Source organism: Branchiostoma belcheri, unplaced genomic scaffold, assembly GCF_001625305.1.
Source record: "Branchiostoma belcheri isolate BF01 breed outbred unplaced genomic scaffold, Haploidv18h27 scaffold51, whole genome shotgun sequence".
NCBI classification, from domain to species: Eukaryota; Metazoa; Chordata; class Leptocardii; order Amphioxiformes; family Branchiostomatidae; genus Branchiostoma; species Branchiostoma belcheri.
In genome coordinates this window covers 354,305-379,612 of record NW_017804143.1, presented here as the reverse complement: position 1 = coordinate 379,612, position 25,308 = coordinate 354,305, and the positions used below count along the sequence as shown (strand labels likewise).

Here is a 25,308-nt window from a genome sequence, read left to right as displayed (position 1 = left end):
TGCTATGCACAATACATTTATGGTTTTCACGCAGCTGCAGTACATTCTGCCAAGGTGCTGTTAAAATAGAGTATAGTTGTGATATACCATATGAATATATGATAGATTGTATTGTCCTGGACATATCATTTGTGGTAATTGTGGAAAAACACTGATCTGACTGCATTGCTCTTGATATCTATATTTCAGATTGTATTATTCGAAACTAGACTATATCTGTCACAAGACTTAATGTGATTCCTGCATTCATTTTCACTACTTTTTTAAGTTAATTCCAGTTACTGGCATGGATTGTGCCATTTAGGTTATTAAAGGTGTAAACCGTCAGTTTAAAAGTTGTTACTTAAGGGTTTCAAAAGTCATATCAAAGATGATAAAGCCACAGTATCTATATGCTATACGTGTTTCTGACTTAAAAGAAAATGCAGTGTTTTATCCTTCCTGTTGGAAGACTGTCACAATTTAAGTATGTGCCATAAACCAGGGTTAATATAGACTTACAACATCTGTCCTGTGTAAATAAAGCACTGATGGCTTCCACATCTGTCTTGCTTCAGTCTCACCTGTTCGTTTTCATAGAAGTTCCTTAGGTTTTGAAACTACAGAGAAATGATACTGCACTGGTATCATTTTGTATGTTGGAGGAAATAATGCCATCTCAGCTGGTTAGGACATGCTGTCAGACTCCCACCCGGCAGATTCGCCAAACAGGTACTACCTACTACTAGTAGTGCCCAAAAGGACGGAGAAGAAGGATGTCCAAAGAGACCTCCAAGCAGTGAATAAGAGCTGGAAAGAAGCCTTGAGGCTGGCTGCTGACAAAGCTGGACTACATTGACTACCTCATGCGTCACAAGACACGGGAGCTCCTAAGTCTGAGTAAGTAAATAACGAGAGCAACACGAATGTACATGTGAACACAATTCCTTGGGTTTATTTCTGTTGAGTGATACACTCTCCGAGGGACATCAATGTGCCAACATGATCATGTTTGCTAACATGTTTGCCTCTACACAGTTACAGTATGTTCTGTATAGCTACTGTCCGTAGAACTAGTAACGGTAGAAGTCAGGTTTGTAGGGGCCCTCCTTGGGGATGCCCAGATAGCCAGCCTGGTCGTCAGACAGTTTGGTCAGTTTCACACCGAGCTGTTCCAGATGTGCCTCTGCAACCTCTTCATCCAGCTAAAATACAAACATTTCATTTGGTCTTTACCTAGTATTTTACCATTTTACGTTTATCATTATAATATACCAGTAAATACCCTAGCAACAACAATATGCCACATTCAGTACTGTGACTGCAGTGCACACAAATTGTAACTTGTGAATCATTCGAAATACATTTTTGTTTAAAAAGAAAATTCAGTGAAGCGGATAAAGACAAATTTTTATGAATGTTACATTTTATTAGTTATTTATCCAGGAATATAACACTTATAAATCTCCATTTAGTCATTTAACTGGGGAAAATACTTCAGACATTTTGACTGCTATTAAGCAATCATCAATGAAAAGAAAAGAAAGTTCATGTGAAAGTTTAAGTTATCATAAACTTTCTTTTCACTGATGAAGGTTGCTGGGAAGCAGTTGAAACATCTGAAACTGTTTCTTCTTCCCAATGTAATGATCAAACCAGATTTATGCATGTTACAAACATTACTAGAACAGGACTACAAAATTACACATTCTGGTGGATTATTTTTTTTACAACTTACCTTCTTTGGCAGCACGAAGACTCCGATCTTGTACTGATCTGGTTTGGTCCACAGTTCGATCTGTGCGAGAACCTGGTTGGTGAAAGAGTTGCTCATGACAAAGCTGGGGTGTCCCGTGGCACAGCCCAAGTTCACAAGACGACCTTCAGCCAACAGGATGATGTGACGTCCACTGGGGAGGGTGTAACGGTCAACCTAGGCGGGGCGGAAGACAAAATGTATTAGTTACTCGTGTGTGTAATCCAGTGGTATAAGCGACCCTGCCTCTGGACCAAGGCTCCCTCACTATTCAGTACTTAAAAAAAATTAAACTGGAGAAGGAAATATTAGATATTCTTTGCACATGTTCCAAATTGTTCATCCTCATTTCATTTGAAATGGCCCAAAACAAGGTGCATATAGCATAAGGAGTCCCTTCATTTTTTGGCACCACCAACAAATACCTAGAACTAGCTTACAGAATTTATAAAGTAAACAGGTTTTCTGCCAGCCACATTGTATTTTTACTTCACAGATAGAACTGTTACAAGCTTGGTAAATTGACTTTGAAAATCCAGTTTTACTGCCCTGAAATTGGTTTGCCTATTAGTAGTCAACTATATAATAGCTACCTGTGGCTAATGTGGCTTCCCACAGGGAGACAGAGTGGGACGACCACATACTACACTTTTGTCAATGTCAGAGGAAGACGCTGGTCTCACAGGGACTGCTCTGGTGTCCACTATGAGTGCCAGGGTGTATTGGAGTAACTTTATCAAGTGTACCTCACTGGATAATTAATTCAAAGGCATTATGATGATGATATAGCTACCTGAGGCTTGATGGTGTCCTTCTTGGCGTTCTCGTTCAGCCACTTGACCTCCAGCTCGCAGTCGAAGTGTCCGATGTTACAGACGATGGCGTCCTCCTTCATCTGCTGGAAGTGTTCGGCCTTGATGATGTCCTTGCAGCCGGTGGCCGTGACAAAGATGTTTCCCTGCTTACAGGCCTCGTCCATGGTCGTCACCTGGTAACCTGACAGCAAACAACAAATGGAAGATTTCAGACTTCTGGGCAGTACCAAGTATTCAGGGCTTTTCTGACTATGACAAAAAATTGTGTTAAATTAATTACAACGAAAGATACAAAAACAAAACCCTACAGAAAAGTAGAAATAAAGGAACGGGCATACCCCCATATGGGATATACAAGCTCTAACTTTTTTGTACCATGTTTGTGTAAAATATATGTATAGATTTAATTTGACGTAAATATTTTTGTATACATTTTGTCTAACCCTTACCTCTTCTCTAGTCTAGTGACCTCAACAAATAGCAGTCTGCAGGCTGATTTGTGTAAACAAAGAATGGTTCAAACAAGAAGCAAAGAAAGTGATACTTCTTCCTACCTTCCATGGCAGCCTGGAGTGCGTTGATGGGGTCGATCTCGGTGATGAGGACCCGTGCACCGAAGGCGCGCAGCGACTGGGCCGAGCCTTTGCCCACATCACCGTAACCAGCGACAACGGCCACTTTGCCTGCCAGCATGATGTCTGTGGCACGCTTGATTCCATCAACCAGAGACTCGCGGCAGCCGTACAAGTTGTCAAACTTGCTCTGTGGATAAAAAAAGTATTGAGTTGTGAATGTTGTTTTATTCATAATTGTGAATTTCTCGCCGAAATACCCTGTGTTTACTCCATTGTCAGTTTCTCTAGCTTGCACTACGACCATTTTGACCTAACTTCCTCTCGGCTTGTGGCAAAACCATTTTGACTTCAATTTGACATTCCTATCAGTCTGCAGTTGCACCATTTCTCCCCTCCTTTTTGTACTCCTACTACTAGTACTGTATCTAGAGACACAAGCAAACAAATCAAAACATGGGAGGTAACAACAGAGCAATTTAACCCTATAGTGAGTGACAATCTTGATATTCTCATACAAAATATTAACCTAACAAAAATCACAAGACATAAGAGACTCGCTGTCAAAAGAGTTGCAAGACCTGCAGAAAAATTTGAAGAGAAACTTTAGTATGATAACTATGAAAAGTATGGTCAAGATCTTTCCACACTTCCAAGTATTTTGAATTGAGACGTACCTTGGTAACTGAGTCATTGACATTGATGGCAGGGCACTTGAGCTCACCCTTGGCCATCATCTTGTAGAGGTTGTGAACACCTGTGGTGGTCTCCTCAGACAGACCCTTGATTCCTGTGGGTTAAAAAAAAAATCAGTCATCAGCTAGAGAAAAAGATGGCAAGGCAGTCTTGTGGTTAGGGTTGTTGACTCAGAATCCAAAGGTTCTGGGTTCAAATCCCTTGCAGGCCCTATATTTTACATTATCAGGACCCTTGGGAAAGGCACTTAACAGCTAGTATGTATCTGAGACTTAAGTACAATACATAACAGTCACTGAATGTCAAATAATGCAGCAATCTAATCATTTCTAGGCTCATCAAGGCCTACCTACCTACATTGTACAAGTTTCATGACAAGGCATATTATAAAGCTTCTTGAGTGTATGCTTACATGTCTGCTGTTCACAGACGGACAGACAAACACTAGTACTGAAAACATAACCTTCTCTGCGAAGGTAACAACTGAACTTCCAGCAGCTGTGGGTACTTGGTGTGCACCCAAAACAATACTTCTGTCCCAGCAGTGATAACTAATTACCTTCCAGGAGCTGTGGGTACTTGGTGTGCACCAGGTTGGTGAGGTCTCCGCCGTCGTCCAGGATCATGTTGAGGGGCTGTCCGTCGGGGAAGTAGATGGTCTGTTCCACACACCACATGTACTCCTCGTCTGTCTCGCCCTTCCACGCGTACACCGGCACGCCCGCCTTCGCCATGGCTGCCGCTGCGTGGTCTTGTGTGGAAAAGATGTTGCAGCTGGACCAGGTCACCTTTGAAAATAAATCACCAGAAATTGAAGTACATGTATCTGTATAGCCAGTAAAACTTGTAGAGTCTGACCCTTTGTGGCAATATGAATACATCCAAACAATTTTGGGTTGCTGTATATGTGAAAAGCTGTAAATTAGCTGATTGGGACTCAAGGCTTTCAAGCTTAGAAAAAAACTAAATAGATGGCGAGAAGGCAATAAAGTATCATGTATTCAATCTCCAGTACAAAACATCATTGTCATCTTGTGAATTTTATTTTTAAAGTGACTTTTGAATAATATTACCTAATTAATATTCATAATCTGCTGCAGACTAGTTAAGGTTTGAAATTCAGATGTCAGAACGCAGATCGAAAATTTTATAACCTTACCTGCAGTCGATCAAGACAAAAAGCTAGGCTTGCAGGTTTTTGCTAGGGTCAGTCAGGAAACCCGGAAACACATTTTTAGTTCTAACAATGAGAACTCATGCCAACTGACCTCTGCTCCCAGTTCCTTCAGTGTCTCGATGAGAACAGCGGTCTGGATGGTCATGTGTAAGCAGCCAGCGATCCGAGCCCCCTTCAGAGGTTTGTCTTTGCCATACTTCGCTCTCATCATCATCAGCCCTGGCATCTCGTGCTCCGCCAGTTCGATCTCCTTACGGCCAAAATCGGCCTGGCTGAGGTCAGCTGTCAGAGTAAGATATTTCTTAATATTACCTCACTCATGTAGAGTGTTATAATGTCAGATTTTTTGCAAAAAATTTTGATGAAGCTCCAAACTGTTAAAAAAACTTTTTTTCACCATGGGACTGAAGGGCCAAGACCCCAAATCACCAAATTAAAAATGACATGTCATTCTAATGTAAAATTTGCTGAACAAAAAAATTTAGCCTTAAAATGTGATGCTTCACAATTGTCATGGGAAAATGAGGCAGTAACGTTACTGTTAAGTGTAAATAAACTTCTTTCCTTCTCAATAGATTTGGTGTTTACATACAACCAAGCATATAAATTCATAGCATTTATTTATGAAATCATACAAAATATACAACGTTATGTAACAGTTACTGGTAAAGTGGTCTGTGAGTGACAGTGAGTGACAGTGCAGTTTTCGACACGTAGACAATTTTACATCATGCTCCTGCTTAAAATCACCCTACAGGTCATACCGAACTAGGTGAACTGGTTATTTGCCTTGCTGACAAGGCAAGATGATACTAGTATGCGCAGCGGGTCTCTATCCAAAAACGTTACATGACAAAACCTGCGCGCACACACGCCCCCCTCCCCACGCACGTGCACAGCCACTTGCTATTTATACAGATCGGCACCATTAAATAAAAAAGTGTCTTTAAACATACATGCATTGTTTGTAATACACTGATTTGTGCTGACAAACTAGTTGTAGTATGCTTTACCACGCATGTTTACGTAGGCTCTTACGTGTTTGATACGGAAACTTGTTAGCGCCGGGTTCAGCCGGCATGCGCCGGTTCTACGTACCTCAAGTATCGTCTGCGCTGAGCTAAAACACGACAAAAACATGTCACCAGCGATAAACACTGCCATAGTTTTGTCAGTGGATCAACCCCTGTGCAGAAAAAGTGTTCTACATACCAACTTTGTAGGGGAGTTTCTTCTCAGAACCCATTTTTATTGCTTGAGCTTCGTCTTTCAGAGAGCGTGAGGTTACCCCTGTGAGTGTTAGTTGTAGAAGGAAAGATGACAGGACTACAGGGCTATATATAGGAGTGTGATTAGCATATTTCCAAATATGGGAAAGACTGTCTAGTGGACGGTTCTACTAGCGGAATAGGTATGAAAAACCTGAAATCATTCACTGTATTAAATGGTCATGTGAATAGAATGGGCAGGTGAATTTGAATCAAAATTAACGTTATAAATGTTATCAGATAATAATAGATACATCGATAGACTCCATTGGGATGTCTTGGTTAAGAAGTTTTGTTGTATTTGTCATCGTCGTGAGGTAGTGGACTCTTCCACTACCACAGCGACATCTAGCGGAATTAGGAATAGGACATTCACCACCTCTGCAAGAGATCTACATTAGGCCACACCAAGTAAATTTTATGGATGACGTCCACGCGCGCATTGATTTTGGCATGTTCCTAGAAAAAAAACAAGAAATTCCGCTTCCTGTAACTATGACCAAAGAGTCACGACAGTGCCACAAGTCGTCAGATTGACGTGAAACCCGTAGAAGAAAGTGTCTATTACCATTCTGTTTTCACTGTCCACGGTTCCACCTGATTTATTGCTGTTTTGATGATGAATAAAAGACTTCTTGCTTGTTACACTGTGTCACCTCAATCAATTCGTGTTCTAACATTTGTCGTCTCATAGTATATTTCTAATCTAGGCATCTTGTTTTTAGGGCCCTACTTGTTTTTCTTTCGCCCTCTTGCATTAGATTTAGGGTCTCCAAAGGACGTCATCCATAACATTTACTTGGTGTGGCCTTAGATGTATATATATATATGTATTGTCGGGGGCTAAGAAAACAATTCGTTATTTGGTCTAAGGATCACCCAAGTGATGATAGCGCCGCCCGGTATTTGTTGACTGGCGCGTGAAAAGTAGGTTAGATTTTAAAGCAGATTTTAAAGCACGTGCGGACGTCATACAATGAACTGATTGTAACCAAAGGTCAGAGTATTCTTTGTTTTACATAAGGCCATGTTGATTTGATTATATGGATGACATCCGCGCGCGCATGAATTTTCGGCCGTTTCCAAAAAAAAAAAAGTTTTCAACCATACTGTAAATCGTGCAAAACAGTTGCTAAATGAGCAAAAATATACCATAAGTTGCAAGGAAAACATTTAGAAACGATACCAATGTCGTAGAATGCCAAAATCAAACAAAAAAAGACAAAAATGTAAAGAAATGAATTCGAAGAGTAGACAACATATTCTGTGCCATTTGTTCAACCTTCATGACCACGTAGATTTCATAGTGAAAGCAACTTTTTTTTTTGCAAAACTTTTTTTTATTCGCACGCTCGCATCAGTTTTGGGGTTCCCAGAGGATGTCATCAATATAATCAAATCAACATGGACTTAGATGTATATTGTTGGGGGCTAAGAAAACAATTCGTTGGTCTGATCATGGTCTGATCACCCAAGTGATGATAGCGCCGCCCGGTATTTGTTGACTGGCGCGTGAAAAGTGGGTTAGATTTTAAAGCAGATTGTAAAGCACGTGCGGACGTCATACAATGAACTGATGGTAACCAAAGGTCAGAGTATTCTTTGTTTTACATCATTGGTTTAAGGACCGGTCATACTGTCGTAAGATGCCAATTTTGTAGCTGCGCTCCGTTAGAAGTGTGCGTGGCTCTCCTCAAACTTGGGACCCCACGTCTCACACGAAGGACTCAGTTAGTACTAGGGCTATTTCCCTGTCAGAAGCGTCTACAAGCTAGAGAACATCGAGAGCTCGAGGTAGGTGGTGATCACTGTTAGTCTTATGCATATAGTTGTAACAGTACTACTATCTCAGGGCCTGGATGCCCCGGCCGCGTGTTGACCCAGTAAACTTTTGACTTGAGGTACTCCAGATGGATCTTCTCACTTTCGCAAGGACTGACCTCCGGTTAGAACCGGGTTGAATACACTTCTATTAAACTAACCAAAAAGTAGTACCAAGTCTGGTCACCTCCGGCCAATCATGTACTTGAATATCTTGGATGTAACGTTATAGCTTTGAAATTGTCTTACCGATCTTCGAGAGGGAGAGAGAGAGAGAGAGAGATAGAGAGAGAGAGAGAGAGAGAGAGAGAGAGAGAGAGAGAGAGACGGAGGGACAGGGCTGTTCTTGTTATGGACGTTGGCGGTTTTCGCAGTGTGCCACAGTGTGGCAGCCGGCGCCACTTTCTTCTTCTGATGGTGCTAAGTTCGATAGGTTCCTGACCTGTTATTCAGTCCAACAGTTCTTGGTTCCTTATCTTTCTGGGCCAGATCCCAAGAAGGTACCGGAGTCTTGCGCTAACAAACACTTGAAGTTTGTTCATGCTGTGTTTCGTCAGGACCCATGTGTCACATCCGAACAGCAGGATAGATTTCACATTAGTCTCGAACAGTCTGAGCTTGGTTTTCAGTGAAAAGCTTTTGGATCTCCAAACGGGCTTTAGTTGCTCAAATGTAGTTCTGGCCTTTCCAATACGGGCATGCACATCTTTACTTGATCCTCCGTCATTACTGATGACACTCCCAAGGTATGTAAATTCCCTTACTGTTTCCCTGTCACACATAGCCGAATAAAATGTCCTCCCGAAAACTGCCGAACTCCCCCCAACCATGGTTAGGAATGGGTCAGGAGTAAGCCTCGGTACTAGTTGACAGGTTTTCGGTGAGGTCGCCTGGCTATTGGCTACGCCAGCAAAACTACGAAAACCACTCTCCTTTCTCAGCACTCGATTCCAGTGTGGAAAGTGGCTTCAGCACTGGCGATGCATTTCCACTACGTGGTATCAGCGATTAAATATGCCTTTTTTGTAGGAATTTCGAGGTCGTCATCGGGACAACATAGTACACAATTGTGGCATACATGTGACGATGATTGCAAATTATTCACCAAATGACAATCTCTTCTACCAAAGAAAGCCAAACGAAGATCACCATTCTATCATTTCTGTGACAATACTCGCAATCAAATTGCTGTACGGTAGTCACGTACGCTTTCAAGAACCGTGATCGTGCACAAGAAAAAGGTACAAGAACTTGGAAGTTCGTTGTTAGTTTATTTGACTTGGAGGAACGTTTAGAAGTGGGCCTCTCCTTGGCACAGTTAGGCGAGACTACTAGTAACCTAAGAACGCTTGTCTGTCCCTGTCGAGAACTTTGGTCATTCTTGATCTCCTTTCAGGGACTTGTTTACTTGATATTTGAGCATTCTCTCTAAACCTGTGTCAACTGACCTGGAAGAAAGGACTGTTTCCAGATATGTGGGTGACCCAGAATAAATCTGGGTTAGAAGGTAGTTAATGATTGATAATATTACTCTTTGAGCCAAAATACCATGACATTTAATATAATTGCAAAGTAATTCTGATTTTTTTCAGGTTTAATTGCCAGTCTAATCATGCATCTGCTCCGTGCACTCGTTGTTGTTTGCCTCTGCGTTTCCATGGCAACTGCGCAGAGGTGCACTGATGACGTGTGCGAGTTCACGCTGGCGGTCCGGTACGCACGGACCATGACGCACACCGCAAGGAACGGTTACGTCACTGGGGTAAGGCCGCCATTTTGGATTTTACTACCTTACGTACCGGCTAAGAAAGGCGATGATGATTTTCTTGGACCTGGAAAGAGGCCAGTAACCCACGCAAGCACCGAGTTTTAGTTTTCATTACAGTCTGAAACCAAATGTGAAAAAGTCTTTTTCTTGGGAAATTTTATCTTTTTGAGCTAAATGTTACAACTATTAATAAAGTTAAGCAATACTTTTTCCAACGCAAACATTTACCTTTGTGTTGGAACAAAAGTTTTAACTTAAAACATCTATCCATCATTTACCGTTATAAATTTACGAACACTCCAGGTGGATCTTCTAACAAACGGGAGTCTGAAGGTGAGAGATTTCTTATGGGAGAGGGACGGACCCATAGTTCCTGTGGAAGAGACCATCACAGCTGATGGAGCGCAGCGAAACGTAATCCTGGTGAACGGCCAGTTCCCCGGTCCCACACTGGAGGTCATGGAAGGAGCGCAGGTAAACAAATGCAGCTAAACTTGCCCAAGCGGCCACCTCTATATAACGGCTATCTGGCCATGGCGACCGCTTTTTCTCGGTCTCAATTTTCCCCCATTAGACATAAGCATTAAGAGACTTGAGGGAGCTTACCACTTTGCCAAATCTCTGTCTATGGCAACCTCATTTCAAACGTGTGGCGAAAACGTTTCAAATTACAGAGGATTCCGCTCTGGGTCATTATACGATCTAGTCGGACCAAATTCTATACGATACGCCGGAATATGCGATAATGCGCTATACAATTATGCATTGTTTTTACAATGGTGTGAATGGTAAATGGTTTGGTGTTTTAGAATTCTATACAATTACCCGAATTATACAAATAAAAGGTATACAAATAAGTGGAATCCCCTGTATTTGGCGATAACCAGTGAGAAATTGATGGAATTGGCCAGTTGCCATTGATTTCGACAGCACGCGCATGACAGCCTTTGAGCAATGTAAAATGACACCGACTGGGTCTCCTTGTTTCAACAGGGCAGTCTATTATAAAACGTTTGCTACGGTTTTCTTTTGATCTCTGTCTTACCTGGTCCCGGGGGGTTAAAATCATCTTTATTTCAATATACAAATATATACAAGATGACTCGTTGAAGTACACCTAGGCCAGCCCTTTATCTCATTATAATTAAGAGGAGGGCGCAAGGTAAGTAAAATGTAACAAGTGTGCATCGGACATTAAACTTTTCGATTAAAATTGTTTTCTACACATACATTTCATTCATACGTATACTTACAAACAATTTTTTCTAGAACTTAAAGGTTAAAGGAAAAGAATCAAGCCTGTTGCATGCTTTTGTATAAGAAAACTACCGGTGTCTAAGAAGAACACTTTTCCCCGGTCCAGGCTGTTTTGATGTGTTACAGCAACTTGTGGCCCTGATTTATTCACTCCCTATCAGGTGATCGTAACTGTCGTCAACAACCTGCTGAGAGAAGCCACGACACTCCACTTCCACGGCATGCACATGCGCGGTGTGCCATATATGGATGGGGTTCCTTACGTCACGCAGTGTCCCATCCTACCCATGCACAACTTCACCTACAGGTTCAAGGTGAGTCCCGATAATGTCTATCTTCACATGGTCTAGCCTAAGGAATCTACCTCTGTTTATTCTTGCTCAAAGCATTTCATATATACATGTATGATGACCAGTCTCTGTCCTGCCACTTGCTACATAATGTAAACCAACACCACAAAACGGAAAACTGCAGTGTGTTGGTACATTATAATTGTACCTGTAAAATTGTAAACGTCGTAATGAGTAGTCGATATAGCTGTTAAAGGCATCAAATGCAACTTCAGGGTGGCAAAACAAAGATGTTCTCTGGATGAGAAAATCTGTCTGACATTGACATCAGCTGAAATTTCTTAGCGAATTTTCGTACGTCAACATTCCTGATACATGAAAAGTTTGAAAAAGCTCCAGAAGACGTTACGTGAGGATCAGGAGGTCTTTTATTTTTGAGCACCCACGGCCCAAAAAAGCTACGGGACTACCTTTACCTTTTCATATTGCAATAGGCGGAGCCAGCGGGAACCCATTGGTACCATGGGCACATGGGCTCTCAGAAGGTCGATGGTCTGTATGGGGCCTTCATAGTGCACAAGAACAGGTAAGTCTACAACAGGTTTGAGCTGTAATGTCCTACATAAAAGAATTGGACTTTCCGAAGTCGAAGAAGGAGTTTTGCCGTTATGCGTCGCGGAGGGGTAGCGTATACTCCTTCCTCTGCGCAAAACTCCCTCTTCGACTTGGAATTCGCAGCCCTTATTAGCGCAAAGCCCAGCCACCCACCCAAAAAATTATAGCCCCCATCGCTGTACAAGTGAGGCTAGGTCTTTGCAGTGTGATCTCCATCCTGGGTCTCAATTATATGTTTCTCATTAAGCATTTTTTTTTCGACATTTCATGACTTGACATGGTGACGGCACACTCAAGTTATATCAACTTATTTTATACCGTCACCAACGCAGAGGACAAATACGGAACAGGACAATACTCATTTTCACCTGAGTTAAGTGAGGAAAGTCGTGTTAAGTGCCTTTCCCAAGGGCACAAGATCGGTGGCATGTCAGGACTCGAACCCGGGACCTCAGGGTTCCGAGTCGAGTACTCTGCCGCTGCGCCACACGACCCCACTCTTTAAGTATTGACTCTACCTGAAGTGCAAATCTTTATCCTGACTTTATATTTGTGCGCGTTCTACAGCATGCCGACGAAACCGTCCCTGCCGCTGTTCCTGCAGGATTGGTGGCACGAAGACTTCAACAACATCGACGTGGACAACGGGTTCATGGACAGGATGTTGGGTCCCGGGCGCTACTTCGTAAGTCAGTCCAGAAGACAATGGAATAAGAATGATGTGGATAACAATGCACAATGAGAAACTTTTGGAAACCGTAATGCGTATTAAGGTTAACATCATTTGGTAAAGGTATTGAATTAGGTGTGACTTTGATTTTTGAAATGAGTGGCTTGGAAGTTTTTGTAATTGTAAAAAAGAACGTGAGGTCTAGGATTTTGAACGTTTGACAGTTATTCTGAGTTCTTGCTCTATGGATATACATGTAGATGCCTGCACATTTAACTAGATTGCACTTTGACGATTATTAAACATTCGCTCCAAACCAATCTCAGGTCACCAACCAAGAACGTGCCTTCATGTTTGACGGTAGCTTACTGACGGCTATCCGCTTCGAATCTGGCCTCATCAACGGGCGTGGCCGTTCTAACAACAACTCCGCCCCGCTCACAAGGTGTGACATCTCGCCTGGAGAAACCCTGCGGCTCCGCCTCATCCACGCAGGCGCAGAGTACACCTTCCGCCTGTCCATCGACGCGCACAGCATGACGGTCGTGGCGGCTGACGGGCATGACGTCACGCCGGTCCAGGTCCAGTCCATCCTCGTGTTTCCGGGAGAGTCGTACGACTTCGAAGTGACCGGCGATCAGCCTGTCGCGAACTACTGGATCCGCGCCGAGACGCCGTGGGCGGGGAAAGGGCCCGATGCCGCTTCAGAGAACCGAATGCAAGATGTAAAGGCCATCCTGGCATATGACGGCGCCCGTACCAATGAAGACCCGGTGACGACCACCCAAGATTGCACCGAGGACAACCCGTGCCGGGTTCTGAACTGCCCTTTCCCGGCCTTCCCTCAGAACAGCCATGCAGAATGTCTCTACGCCACAGACCTGAGGAGCACCCAGGAGTACTCAATGCCGGACGAGTCAGAAACTATCCAGGAGTACTTTTTCAGCTTCGGACTTGGCTCCACGATAAACTTTATCAAGTTTGACACCCCGAAAGCGCCGCTGATTTTAAACACGCGTCCCGATGACGACTTCCCCCCCTGCGAGACCACCTGTGGATTCATCGGCGGCTGCTGGTGCAGGCATGTGCTTTATGTGCTTTCTCGTTTATGTGCTTTATTAAACTCCATTAGCGACACACAAGACATTGGTACAAAATCAAGTATGTAGCTAATCTTCCTGGAGTTAAGGTACTTAAGCAATACACCACAATAGTACAAATACACTACATCGAAATTGCAACATTATTTACATACAACATTTAACTTAACATTTAAAAGTGACATCACACGTGCCTATCAACATGTGCCTATGTACGCATGTGCTCTAACAACTCCTGCCTAAACCTACTCTTAGTTGATGCTTGTGCCTCATGTGGCAAAGTATTCCAAACTGTTAAAGATCTATAAATGAAAGTCTTCTTCAGGGCGTTCGTTTTGGGTTTCATTAAACAGTATGTGTTTCTGCTAGGCACGTGATGAAGCTGCCACACGGGAAGACCATCAGGTTTGTGCTGATGAACCTGGGCGTTATTGGTTACGGGATGCACCACTCCGTACATCTGCACGGGTACGACTTCAGGGTTCTGGCCATGGGGTTTCCAGACTACAACGAAACAACGGGTGAGTTTTCGTTTAAAGCTGCGTTATGTAACATAACACGCCGACAGAACGTACTGCGCCTGCGCGAAACCCGTATTTTTTCACGGTTTTCGTTGGATTATTGTTGGTCACCGTTGCATTATAATTTTGCCTGATGCAGACAATATCTTTTCCAAAACAACATTTGGAACTACAGACGAGGTGTTAACCTTATATGCATGACCTATAATGAGACTGTCGTTCTGTGAAGTGCTATGCATACTACATTACGGATTTCGCGCAGGTGCAGTACGTTCTGCCGGCGTGCTATGTAACATTAGGATGTTCCTACACATGCCGCCGCCGTCAACATATAGTTTACTTGCATTGAACACCTTTTTCTCACTGAACATAAAGTGAGTTATTTCCCTGTGACGTGTAGGGCGCCTGACGTCTCCCAACGCCGATATTTACTGCGGAGACAGCCTGGAATGTAGCGTGGCGTCCTGGAACGGAACAAGGAGGCCGAACCTGAACTTCAACAGACCCCCTGTCAGGGACACAGTGGTCGTGCCCGCCTTTGGCTACACCGTTATAGAAATCAGGTGCGTTTCATCCGGTTTTCAGTTTGGCGACGACTCAGGGCATAATCTTCTATATCAGGCATTAGTTTAAAATGACAGCTTACTATTTATATATATGCATTTTAAAGCTGGGCCTTAAAAATGGAAACTTTGATTTGTGACAGAAAGGTGATTACAGTGTTTAAATTCTAAGTAGTAGATGCTAGGTCTGTTTCTATATAGTAGGTTTGGCCGCACTTCTACAGCTTCTGTATGTGTATATCCGGAATAAGCGCCCCTCGGCATAACACACCTGAGCTTCTGTATCTGTATATCCGGAATAAGCGCCCCTCGGCATAACACACCTGAGCTTCTTTATCTGTATATCCGGAATAAGCGCCCCTCGGCATAACACACCTGAGCTTCTGTATCTGTATATCCGGAATAAGCGCCCCTCGGCATAACACACCTGAGCTTCTGTATCTGTATATCCGGAATAAGCTCCCCTCGTCATAACACAGAGCATATCCGGAATAACCGCCCCTCGGCACAACACACCTGAGCTTCTGTATCTGTATAGCTATAGCCGGGAGAACCGTCAGTAGTACCAGCTCTTATGAGACCCTCCCTTTAAAATTATGATAAAAAAAGTTTTCACGAAAGTATCCGCAGATTATACATAAGGCCATGTTGATTTGATTATATGGATGACATATCCGCGCCCGCATGAATTTTCGGCCGTTTCCAAAAAAAAAAAGTTTTCAACCATACTGTAAATCGTACAAAACAGTTGCAAAATGAGCAAAAATATACCATGAGTTACAAAAAAAATTAATAAAAACTATACCAATGTCGTAGAATGCCAAAATCAAACGAAAAAAGACGAAATTGTAAAGAAATGAACTTGAAGACTAGATTATTCGCCAAACCATATTCTGTGCCATTTGCTCAACCCTCATGACCACGTAGATTTCATAATGAAAAGAACTTTTTCTTTTGCAAAACTTTTTTTTATTCGCACGCTCGCATCAGTTTTGGGTTTCCAGAGGATGTCATCCATATAATCAAATCAACATGGCCTAATACATAATAATCAACTTCCACAGGAGTAACAACCCGGGATTCTGGTTCTTCCACTGTCATCAAACAACTCACCAGACCCAGGGGATGGCCATGGTGTTCGCGGAGGCCCTGGACAAGTTACCCGCCCTTCCACACGGCTTCCCCACCTGTGGAGACTTTACTGGGGACGAGAAACCGTCAACGGGAGAGAGCGGCGAAGGACCGAATGGACAGTCGGGGGTAAGCCGTCAATGGCAGTGGTTTTAGTTTAGCTCAATTTGAATTCATTACTTCAGAATCTGAACACTACCTTTTTTTTTCAGAAATGGTTTGCCACCGACTATTCACCCCGTTGGGCTGCAAACATGCTTGTATCACTGTTGTGAAATAAACCGGTCTAGTTTATTCTTTACTCTTTTGTCAGACTCTGGCGTGGTTGGATGAAACTAGGCTGGTTATCATCATCCTCGCAGCGACAGCCCTGTCTGCCATCCTCACCCTGGCGGCCGTCAGGATCTACCACGCACGTACAGGCAAGAGCAAGGAGAAGGTACCAGAAACACCCGAGACTCCACGACTGCTGGGCAACACAGTTCCGAGAGAAAATGGTGCTTCGCAATGGAAGGAAGACACTCAGTTTTGAGCACATGTACCAAGTTTTGTTGCATGCGATTTCAGGGCAGCAAAACTGGAAATATTCTGAATTTCTTTATTTCTTCCTCAAGCATACATTGATAGGGAAATAAACACATATACTTAGTACATGTCTATATACCTTGTTACAAAACATTGTGCTAACTATATGTGCTGAATATCTCATGTGCATGAGACTGACAAAGGTGCATAATATAATAACAATCTTTGTGATATTGGCACATACTGCTTCACAGTAGCGCATTTAAATCGGCATTTAATACTTTGGGCATTTAAAACTACAGAAACAAGAATTAATAAATAAATAAACTAGAGATCAAGTCTAGGATACTCAAAATTAACTCTAGGACTCTAGTCGTTCTAAGATAAATAAACTAAATCTCACACTTTCGTCGTTTGTAATTTTGTTTCGGTTTCTATAGTACAGATATTTCGTTTTGCCGTGTGCAATATATTGTTGTAGATTGCATAGGCTCAAATTAACCCTTCACGGTATGTCAATAGCTAGCGTAGGTAATATAGATAGGTAAGAATTAAAACTGAATCAAGATATCATAAGAGGCGGTCTTCATTTGTATAGTTTAACCACGCCGAATATGTGTGCTCTAAGTTAAAAATCGAAGCTGCTTTAGTATCTGACATATCAAGCAATTTTGGGGCCAATTCCCATTGGGTTGCTTGAACGTTACATGACTAGCTGAACTTCACAGCTAGTGATAGGTCAAAGTTCAAGTTCTAGTTCCTGTTTGGTCAAAGTTCAAAGTTTGATCCATACAGCACTGCTGCAGTTCCGGGTTGGCTCTAGCGATGGTCAAACCGTTGCACTTGTTTTACACTGCAAGCCTGGCTGGTTTCACCGCCGTCTCAGGCCTGTTGTTGTTGTTGTACCACTGTGTACCTGTCCTGTACTACCTGTGCACGGGGATCCTGCTGGGTTCAGTCGGGTACGGGGTGGTTCTGTACTGGGCGCCGAAGAGCCGAGTGGACGGGAACGGCAAAGCTGTTTTCATCACAGGTAGGACATCAATACGTGTTGTCACCACAGCCGTACGCGTGTGCCTACATGGGGGGTTAGTCTCTAACGATGTTACACGTCCCCAGCAGTGGGTGGAAGGGGGGGGGGGAGACTAGTGTACCTTGCAAGTTAACGTTGCTAGGTAGAACTTTGACTTTCCACCATGGTACCAACAGGCTGTGACAGCGGCTTCGGATTTCTGCTGGCCAAACGCCTGGACTCGCTGGGCTTCACGGTGTTTGCCGGCTGTCTGCTGGCAGACAGTGGTGGGGAGGGGGCAAAGAAACTCCGGGCGGAGTGCTCGAGCAGGCTGAGTACTGTTCAGATAGACGTGACTGATGATGGACAGGTGCAGGCCGCTGTACAACAGGTCAAAGATAGACTACCGACGGGATCAAATGGTGAGTACGCTATAACGTTATATATATATATATAAACAAACCGCTATAAAAACATCCCTATTCCATTAATACTAGTATTCTTTACTCAACTGTTGAACAAATACACCTATTAAAATCTTACAGTGTTAATTAACCAAGTATTACAGGCTGTACCTTTTACAATGTAATTGTATAGTACATGTTTTAATTAGTTGTTTCGTAATGGTATAATTCAATTTTTATTTGATTAATACACGTTATTCCAACAGGACTTTACGCATTGGTGAACAATGCTGGGGTTGCCCAACCAGGGGAGGTAGAGTGGGTCAGCCTCGCCGCCTACCGACGTGTGATGGAAGTGAACACCTTCGGCTCCGTGCGGGTCACCAAGGCGTTCCTGCCGCTTATTCGTAGGGCGAAAGGTTGGGCATTATGATTACTTCTTTTCAATAGTGAACTCATTCCAGACAAAACGGTAAGAAAAATAAAATTTTCATGGTAATGAAGAGGACTCATTGAACACCACACAAGATGAAAATATGGAGGTCTGAGATCTCAGAATTCTTGTTGTCATTGTAGGGCGAGTTGTGAACACTTCCAGCGGGTCAGGGATCCATGCGCACCCGGCTATGTCAGCCTACTGCATGACTAAGGCAGCGCTGGAGTCGTTCTCAGATGCACTTAGGTATGTTATCTTCCCATGCTTGTATTGGCATATTGCACACGATGCATCACCGCGCATAGACCGATCCAGACTGTCCATTACACTATCAATTCAACCAGTGAGGGAACGGCAATTAATGACTGTCTGTATATCAGATGTATGTATTTGCATTTTCCAATGACTGTGAATCATAACAACACAGGCACGAGATGCACAAGTGGGGTGTCCAGGTCGTCATCGTGGAGCCTGGCAGGTTTGCGAAGGCCACGGACATCGTTTTGCCCGAGATCTACAATAGGCATGTAGAGGTATGATTTCAGTATAGGAGTATTATTTGATGTCACGCTTAAAATTTCTGTAAAATATGATAAACGTTGAAGTACTAGTGCTAGGTCCTACATGTAGCAAGGAGGTTTAAACCTCCTTGGTCTGATCTAAAATATTATTGTCATACCAGTGGTAGATTAAAAGGCTATGGTCGGCGGCTTTTTGCTAGGGTTGTTCTGGAAAACAGAATCGCAACATTTTCCCTGCACATAGCCAACTGTAAGTTGCCATGGTGTTGAAGGCTATGAAGTGACTAGATAGATACAATGGGGTCAGCCCCGGATAGCGTCAGAGATTGTGTAACGATGAACACGTGCATTGTACAGAACTTGCGGGACAACATGGAGGAGGTGGTGAAGGAGGATTACGGCTTGGAGTACTTCAACTTCCGGATGGGACAGATAGAGGCCGGGCATAGTGATTCAAGCCATGCCAAGGACGCCACTGCTGTCATAGATGTAAGTGTTGAATTCATTTCAACCCACATGTCCTGTCTGGCGTTTTCTTGTGCTATTGCTGCCGATATGATACCTCTACGGGTACCTTTTGTCTCGAAGCTGTTGCTTTAATGTCTACTACTGGGTCGTGGTCTGCTGTCTACGCCTACGACAGTGTCAAGAGGGCTTTGGTTAACTGTCCCTTGCTTGTGCTTGCCAAAATAAACAACATTGTTGTTATTACCTCCCTGGAAATGGAGCTATTGTTGTTTTTTTTTTTTGTGTGTGTGTGTGTGTGTGTGTGTGTGTGTCTGTCTGTCTGAGTTGCTGTATAGCCCTTAAGTCAGGTTGAAATGGATACGGTTGGGTTCAGTCTTTCACAGAGGGAGGAAGTCATTCATCTTGTCTATGTGACGCTGTTTTCATAGTTGTTTTTTTTTCAATACCTGACCTTGACAAAAAACTGACAGCTTGTGTTGTTTCTGATTTGGCAGGCTATGGTGGACGGCGTCACCCTGACCACCCCCGCTCATAGGTACTTGGTCGGGGCCAATTTCGAGAACTACGTGAATGTCATCTGGCTGGCGTACTTCCCTTCACCGTGGACAGACTCTGCAGAAAGGGGTGGGAATGAAGACGGCGTCATGCCAGCCATGTTGACGAAAATCAACTAAAACATGATTGTAGAGAAGGTCATATAGAGTTCAATCACATACAAGTCAGTGCATGGAACATAAATGTTTCCTTCTGTTTCGGTTATATATATGGCTTAAAAGCGTATTTTTAATCTATTTAAATCACTATCCAGTTTATTTTATTGTAGTATATATATTTAGTAGGGACATACATGTCGCCTATTGGCCGTTTTCAATGAATCCTGCACGGGGGAGGGCGTGGCATGAAATAAAATAACAATCAATGAAGTTATGTTGTAGATGAACTAAGGTCAGAGCACTATGACCTGTGTGGTATCATGTTTCCGCTCCATTGACCAGGGCGTTATTGTAAACTTGCAATGCAATGTATGATGTAGACTCTGTACACTTCAAGACGCCAACAGGGTGACAATGGTGGTGGCAGGCTGAATAAAAGTTCTAAACGGGAACTATGCGGCTCCAGAGGTCTTACTGAAGAACGACTGCGGTGTGATAGATTCTTTTTAATTCCAACATTTAATAAAACAAGACATAGTGACGGTATACTCAAGTTTTTGTCAACTTATTTGAATGCCGCCACCAACGCAGAGCGAGGACAAACGCATGAACGGATAGAATGTGATACTAGTAGATGTCGGCTAGCTTGATGAAGTTAACTAATGAAGTTAACTACTTTTTATTACATAAAAATAACAACAAGGGGCCTCCGGACTAAGATAAGCCTTCAAGGAAATGCGAGAAAATCAATACAACTTCAATCACGTTCTAAATCGGTTTAACGGTAAAGTGTACATTATCTAGACATCAAATCCTAGTGAAATTAACCCTAACAGCCTTCAAACAACTGTATGTACTTGACAATCATCGATATGCAAATTCAATCCTGATTTCATTGTATTATGTTCTACCTTGGTTCTACGTTATATGATGTTAAGATTACAACATTGTTTCTCTTATCTTGGTAGTATGATCTTCTGTATCATGTATGTTATTCAAGTTACTTTGATTTTGTATCAATTTGTAATCTGCGTAACTTTTTGATACCTTTGTTAATCTTGAGTTCATTTTGTTATTAGATTTTGTTTGGGGTTTTCTCCCCAGGAACCATTGAAAAACGCCATCAGGATATATGCATTTCCTGGATAAACAAACAAACAAACAAACAAACAAACAAACAAACAAACATGAAAACGGATTTGGATGATCTTAAACGATACATACCTAAAAGCTGAAAGTCCTAACAGTGTTCTTGTTACTACAATTTCACTGTACTAGCTCAAAACATGTTTTGGCTCTCAAAATTGACATTTAAAATATTATAATTTTAAAAAGTGACGAATTCAGGGTCCCTTTCGTCACAGAAACAAACTTTCAGGGAAGTTTGAAAACGGTGAGATGTCCCCACTTAATGACTGCTTGCAGAATATATATCACTTTATTTCACGTTATATAGTCTCATTGGACGTTGAGTAAAGTAATGACCAGGGCAAGGGCAGAGGCAATGATGTACAGCACGAGAAAAATCCTGTCCACCACTATCGCCAGAGTCTTCCACTCGTTGTGGATGTACTTGACCGTGTCCATCTTCTTCAGGTAACCGGAGATCTCTTCGATGGCGCCGTTGATCTGCAGCAGGCACTCCAGCTGCTTTCTCGTCGATGCCGGGATCTTCATGATGGACTTTGCCGGCAGGTACACCGTCGGTTTCCGCCTGGTGTCAGAACACATGCCGTTCTGGAAGGTGAGCGCCTCGCCAGCGAGGCCGTCGTTTTCCAGCTGCTTGGATGGAGCGTTGCAGACGTCCCAGGGCGCCTCCCAGTTGTGCTTGGACTGGTCGCCCATCAGCAGCGCTTTGGAGACGTACTTGAGGAAGACCCTCCGCGCCCAGCCGGGCACGGGTTTGGTGTCGTGAACGGAGTCGCCCAGCGTGATGACGAAAGCGGTGGACAGCAGGGAGAGCGCCATGAGTGCCAGGGACACGAAGATGAACCGACCTGTAAAGTAAACAAGAAATGATTTAGTAAAAAAAAGGCATTCCGGGGCCAAGATGGGAATAGCTGGTTGGGTTCTTGGTGACTTGAATTGGATTAATGCTGATAAGACTGGACTTTCAGACTTTTGACTTTGTTTTGAATTGTCCATGCGTATCCAGGATCTAGAACAGTGCTTTGCGGTAAACGTTTTAAGATACACCGAGGCTATCTAGCATCGTGCCTGATCTCTCTCTCTCTCTCTCTCTCTCTCTCGCTCTCTCTCTGTGTCTATGTGCCTCTGCGTGTCTGTATGTGTGTGTGTGTGTGTGTGTGTGCGTGTGTGTGTATGTGTGTACGTGTTTCGGCATACTATCGGTCATCATAACTGAAGAGGGCCTTTTTGGATTGTGATGATATTTGGTACGTTGGTACATCTGATGAGGAACGTGACAGTCAATTTTGGCCTCCTGGTTTTGTGGTTGTAAACAATAAAAAAAGTACCTATTGCCGGGATGTTTTCTGAGCGAGGCACGGCCTCCGCCACCAGCAGCTGGAACACGGCCAGGGACAGCAGCACGGCCACGCCGAACGAGATCTTCTCCCCGCAGTCCGGCGGCAGGTAGAAGGTCGCCCCCACCACGAACGCCAGCAGCACGCAGGGCAGGAACATGTTGATGACGTAGAAGGTGGATCGGCGGGTCATGTGGATGGTGAACGTGACGTCCGGGTACGGAACGCCGTTGTACAGGGGGTTGCTTCTTTTAGCCACTAATTCCGGGACTTCCCACTCCGCGTTTCTAGTAAAAACGAAGGGAATTTTTTAAAGCTTTGTAAAGTCTAAAGAAATCACTGCAATTCAAATTGTCCAGAAGTAGAGTTTTAATTGTATTTGAATCTTGTTTACCTGGATGTCTAACCTAGTCAACGTATCCTGAACTAGAATTTTCTGAATTTTCTTACTAATATTAGAATTAGGATTAGAATTAATCACGGTTCTGGACGGTCTCCGCCTATCCAAAAACGTAGATTCGCCCCAGACGTGATGGATACATGTGAACTATGAACTACCCGCGGAGGAATGGCAAATCATGGCTCTGGATACAACAGGAATTACCATGATTAAGCAGGTCTTGTTGTATCTTTATATGCTTAGATACGGTTTTAGATGATCCACGCGTGTACCTAATCCAGAACAGTGCTTGGGGTAAATCTATACGTTTCTTGGATGCGCAGGGCTATCCAGAACTGTGCCTGATCATCATTACCAAAACCCATTCAGGAATATACATGACTAGGACTAGATATGCCCAGTTCTGGATACAATAGGATAGGGATTGTAAAAGCTTGGTTTGGCACAAAACAAGGGGGTTATTTTAAACCTCCTTGCACAAAGCTACCCACAAAGCTACTTATAAGAAGCAGATAAGACCAGAGATGGAATGTATTACCTGATGAAACTAGCCAAGTCTCCCATGTTGTTCTTGCTGAAGTAGTCGATGTAGCGCCCGTCGTGGTTCCAGGAGCCGAACTGAAGTTTGCACCTCTGCTTGTCGAAGGGGAAGTCGGACACGTCCACCGGGCAGGCAGACATGGCCACCGCGGGCGCCTTCCAGTCCACCAGGCCGTCAGAAGTGATGACCACCACCTCATCGAGCCACCCGTCAAACTCGTGGTTCACACTGTGAACATTTGGTCAATCAGAGTGTCAACAAGTAGGCGGAGGTTTCAGAATTCTGGAGGTTCTTACTAGGGTCTTTTCGTGACTTTGGGATCAGAATGACTTTGGGGTTGTATGAAAGGAAGAAAGTTTTGATGATAGCAAAGGTTTTGTCTCAAATTTGTTTACTATTCTTATTGACAGTGTTTGTGCAATGCATTGGTAAATATATCTAGCGCTGTGAATTGGTACAAAGTACCAGTACAAAATACAATATACATAAGTCTATGTACAGTACTATCTTAATAGTATGTACAATATATCTAAACCTATACCTAGTATAGACGCACAATACTTGGTGTATTTGCGTATATCTGGTTCTGCAGGGCCTAAGGTTTTGGTGTATGATATGTTACAGGGTAGTAAATGACAAGCTGCTTATCATGAAAGTTCATCTGTGTTGGTAGTAATCATAGTAAAACGTTAAACTTTATTCCAACACACTATTTACAGGGATCAAATTTTCAGCGACCACTGTCGCCTTCATCAGGATAATTAATGACCAATCACTTCAAAACGTGATCTCGCGAGAGTTACGGTTTACAAACACGTGACCTTATTCACACGAGACTTTACTGATACGTGACGTAAGCAATTGATCAAAAGTGCCAGGGAGTTTTGCTGCTTACTTGTGGTAAAGGAACAGGTCTGGTCTCCAGATACGTTCCGCTCTCGTCGTGACGGTCTCTATCCCCCCGTACTCACTCACATTCCAGGTCAGAAACTCGTCAGTCCATTTCTGCAACACACAGAAGTGCAGAAGTATAATAACAATATAGACCACCGCAGAATAGTGCAATCCATATTATATCATATATATATTGATGCCAAATCTGTCTTTCACCCCAATGGCTATATAGTATACGCCCATGACAAATGTGCTGTGTACAGTGTAATCATTAATATTATATGGTATTTCCTCGTTGATAATGCGAATTTCGTCCTATTTTGCTTTGAAACATGCAGGCAGTTAAGACAATATGCTTTGATATTGAGGAAAGTCAATATTTGAATGGATAGGAATTTCACACATAATATATGTGACGTTATTTTTAAGCTTCAGATATCCATGCAATTGTATTTGTCATCTCCCAACTGTATGAGCAATACAAAATAAGAGGCCAAGCCTAATCATGAATTTAACTCACCATTCTTAACCAGATATCTACTGTCAAAATCTGGTCCTTTTCGTCCTGTTGAAAAGAAGCAAAGTTTAGCAAAACAAATGTGAATCTTATTTTTAGAGTTCAATAGACTATTGAAGAAGATCAGAGTGACTGGTCGAAATTATTCTAGGTGAAAACAATGCTATTCTTGGCGCAAACAGTAAAATGTACTTTACAGAGCAAGAATTACACCGATTCAATCTTATACTTGTCCCGACGAAAAACAAAGATGGCGACTTAAAGCAGTTAAACAGCAACACGAGGAGAAGGCTCCTCACTCAAAACACTAATCTCCAAGCAAATCTCTTAGTGGGGGTAAGATAGTATCAAATTGGCCAGGCTGTATCCATGGGGAAATGGTTACAGACTTACAGACTGGCCAATTTGATACTGTCTTACCCCCACCAAAAGATCTGCTTGGAGATTATCAA

The 25,308-nt window shown here is 43.0% G+C and overlaps 4 protein-coding genes across 4 annotated transcripts in view; 2 read left to right on the top strand and 2 right to left on the bottom strand.

Annotated features, from left to right (window-relative positions):
• Positions 1-908: 908 nt before the first annotated feature.
• On the bottom strand, positions 909-6,326 carry LOC109480496 (adenosylhomocysteinase B-like). The gene is made up of 8 exons (XM_019782701.1): positions 6,208-6,326; positions 5,087-5,277; positions 4,378-4,606; positions 3,800-3,912; positions 3,105-3,312; positions 2,529-2,731; positions 1,718-1,912; positions 909-1,184 (listed from the first exon to the last, which is right to left on the bottom strand). The coding sequence occupies exons 1-8, from the start codon at positions 6,239-6,241 to the stop codon at positions 1,053-1,055; spliced, it is 1,305 nt and encodes a 434-aa protein (XP_019638260.1). The 5' UTR covers positions 6,242-6,326; the 3' UTR covers positions 909-1,052.
• Positions 6,327-9,651: 3,325 nt separating this feature from the next.
• Positions 9,652-16,638, top strand: LOC109480515 (L-ascorbate oxidase-like). Its single transcript, XM_019782720.1, has 10 exons — positions 9,652-9,846; positions 10,156-10,326; positions 11,271-11,423; positions 11,894-11,985; positions 12,582-12,699; positions 13,011-13,765; positions 14,154-14,305; positions 14,706-14,868; positions 15,933-16,128; positions 16,313-16,638. Exons 1-10 carry the CDS (start codon positions 9,697-9,699, stop codon positions 16,529-16,531), a joined length of 2,169 nt encoding a protein of 722 aa, XP_019638279.1. The 5' UTR covers positions 9,652-9,696; the 3' UTR covers positions 16,532-16,638.
• A 650-nt stretch (positions 16,639-17,288) lies between these two features.
• Positions 17,289-20,489, top strand: LOC109480498 (D-beta-hydroxybutyrate dehydrogenase, mitochondrial-like). The gene is made up of 7 exons (XM_019782704.1): positions 17,289-17,557; positions 17,734-17,958; positions 18,207-18,359; positions 18,517-18,622; positions 18,804-18,909; positions 19,255-19,386; positions 19,860-20,489. The coding sequence occupies exons 1-7, from the start codon at positions 17,350-17,352 to the stop codon at positions 20,037-20,039; spliced, it is 1,110 nt and encodes a 369-aa protein (XP_019638263.1). The 5' UTR covers positions 17,289-17,349; the 3' UTR covers positions 20,040-20,489.
• An 832-nt stretch (positions 20,490-21,321) lies between these two features.
• The window catches only part of LOC109480492 (neuronal acetylcholine receptor subunit alpha-10-like), a 7,571-nt gene continuing 3,584 nt past the window's right edge, over positions 21,322-25,308 (bottom strand). Inside the window, exons 3-7 of the mRNA XM_019782693.1 lie at positions 24,860-24,904; positions 24,341-24,450; positions 23,443-23,673; positions 22,496-22,791; positions 21,322-22,015 (exon numbers count right to left, since the gene is read on the bottom strand). Of these exons, the coding sequence (XP_019638252.1) occupies positions 21,477-22,015; positions 22,496-22,791; positions 23,443-23,673; positions 24,341-24,450; positions 24,860-24,904 (1,221 nt within the window). The 3' untranslated portion in view covers positions 21,322-21,476. The remainder of the gene's footprint in view (positions 22,016-22,495; positions 22,792-23,442; positions 23,674-24,340; positions 24,451-24,859; positions 24,905-25,308) is intronic.

Excerpts from the sequence above, each read along its gene's own strand:
- LOC109480515 (XM_019782720.1), top strand. The coding sequence starts at position 9,697 with ATGCATCTGCTCCGTGCACTCGTTGTTGTTTGCCTCTGCGTTTCCATG. Across the intron at positions 9,847-10,155 it reads GGAACGGTTACGTCACTGGG|GTGGATCTTCTAACAAACGG; the intron begins GTAAGGCCGCCA and ends CGAACACTCCAG. Across the intron at positions 16,129-16,312 it reads GACCGAATGGACAGTCGGGG|ACTCTGGCGTGGTTGGATGA; the intron begins GTAAGCCGTCAA and ends CTCTTTTGTCAG.
- LOC109480498 (XM_019782704.1), top strand. The coding sequence starts at position 17,350 with ATGGTCAAACCGTTGCACTTGTTTTACACTGCAAGCCTGGCTGGTTTC. Across the intron at positions 17,558-17,733 it reads CAAAGCTGTTTTCATCACAG|GCTGTGACAGCGGCTTCGGA; the intron begins GTAGGACATCAA and ends TGGTACCAACAG. Across the intron at positions 18,910-19,254 it reads TCTACAATAGGCATGTAGAG|AACTTGCGGGACAACATGGA; the intron begins GTATGATTTCAG and ends TGCATTGTACAG.
- LOC109480496 (XM_019782701.1), bottom strand. The coding sequence starts at position 6,241 with ATGGGTTCTGAGAAGAAACTCCCCTACAAAGTTG. Across the intron at positions 5,278-6,207 it reads GAAACTCCCCTACAAAGTTG|CTGACCTCAGCCAGGCCGAT; the intron begins GTATGTAGAACA and ends TTACTCTGACAG. Across the intron at positions 2,732-3,104 it reads ACTCCAGGCTGCCATGGAAG|GTTACCAGGTGACGACCATG; the intron begins GTAGGAAGAAGT and ends GTTTGCTGTCAG.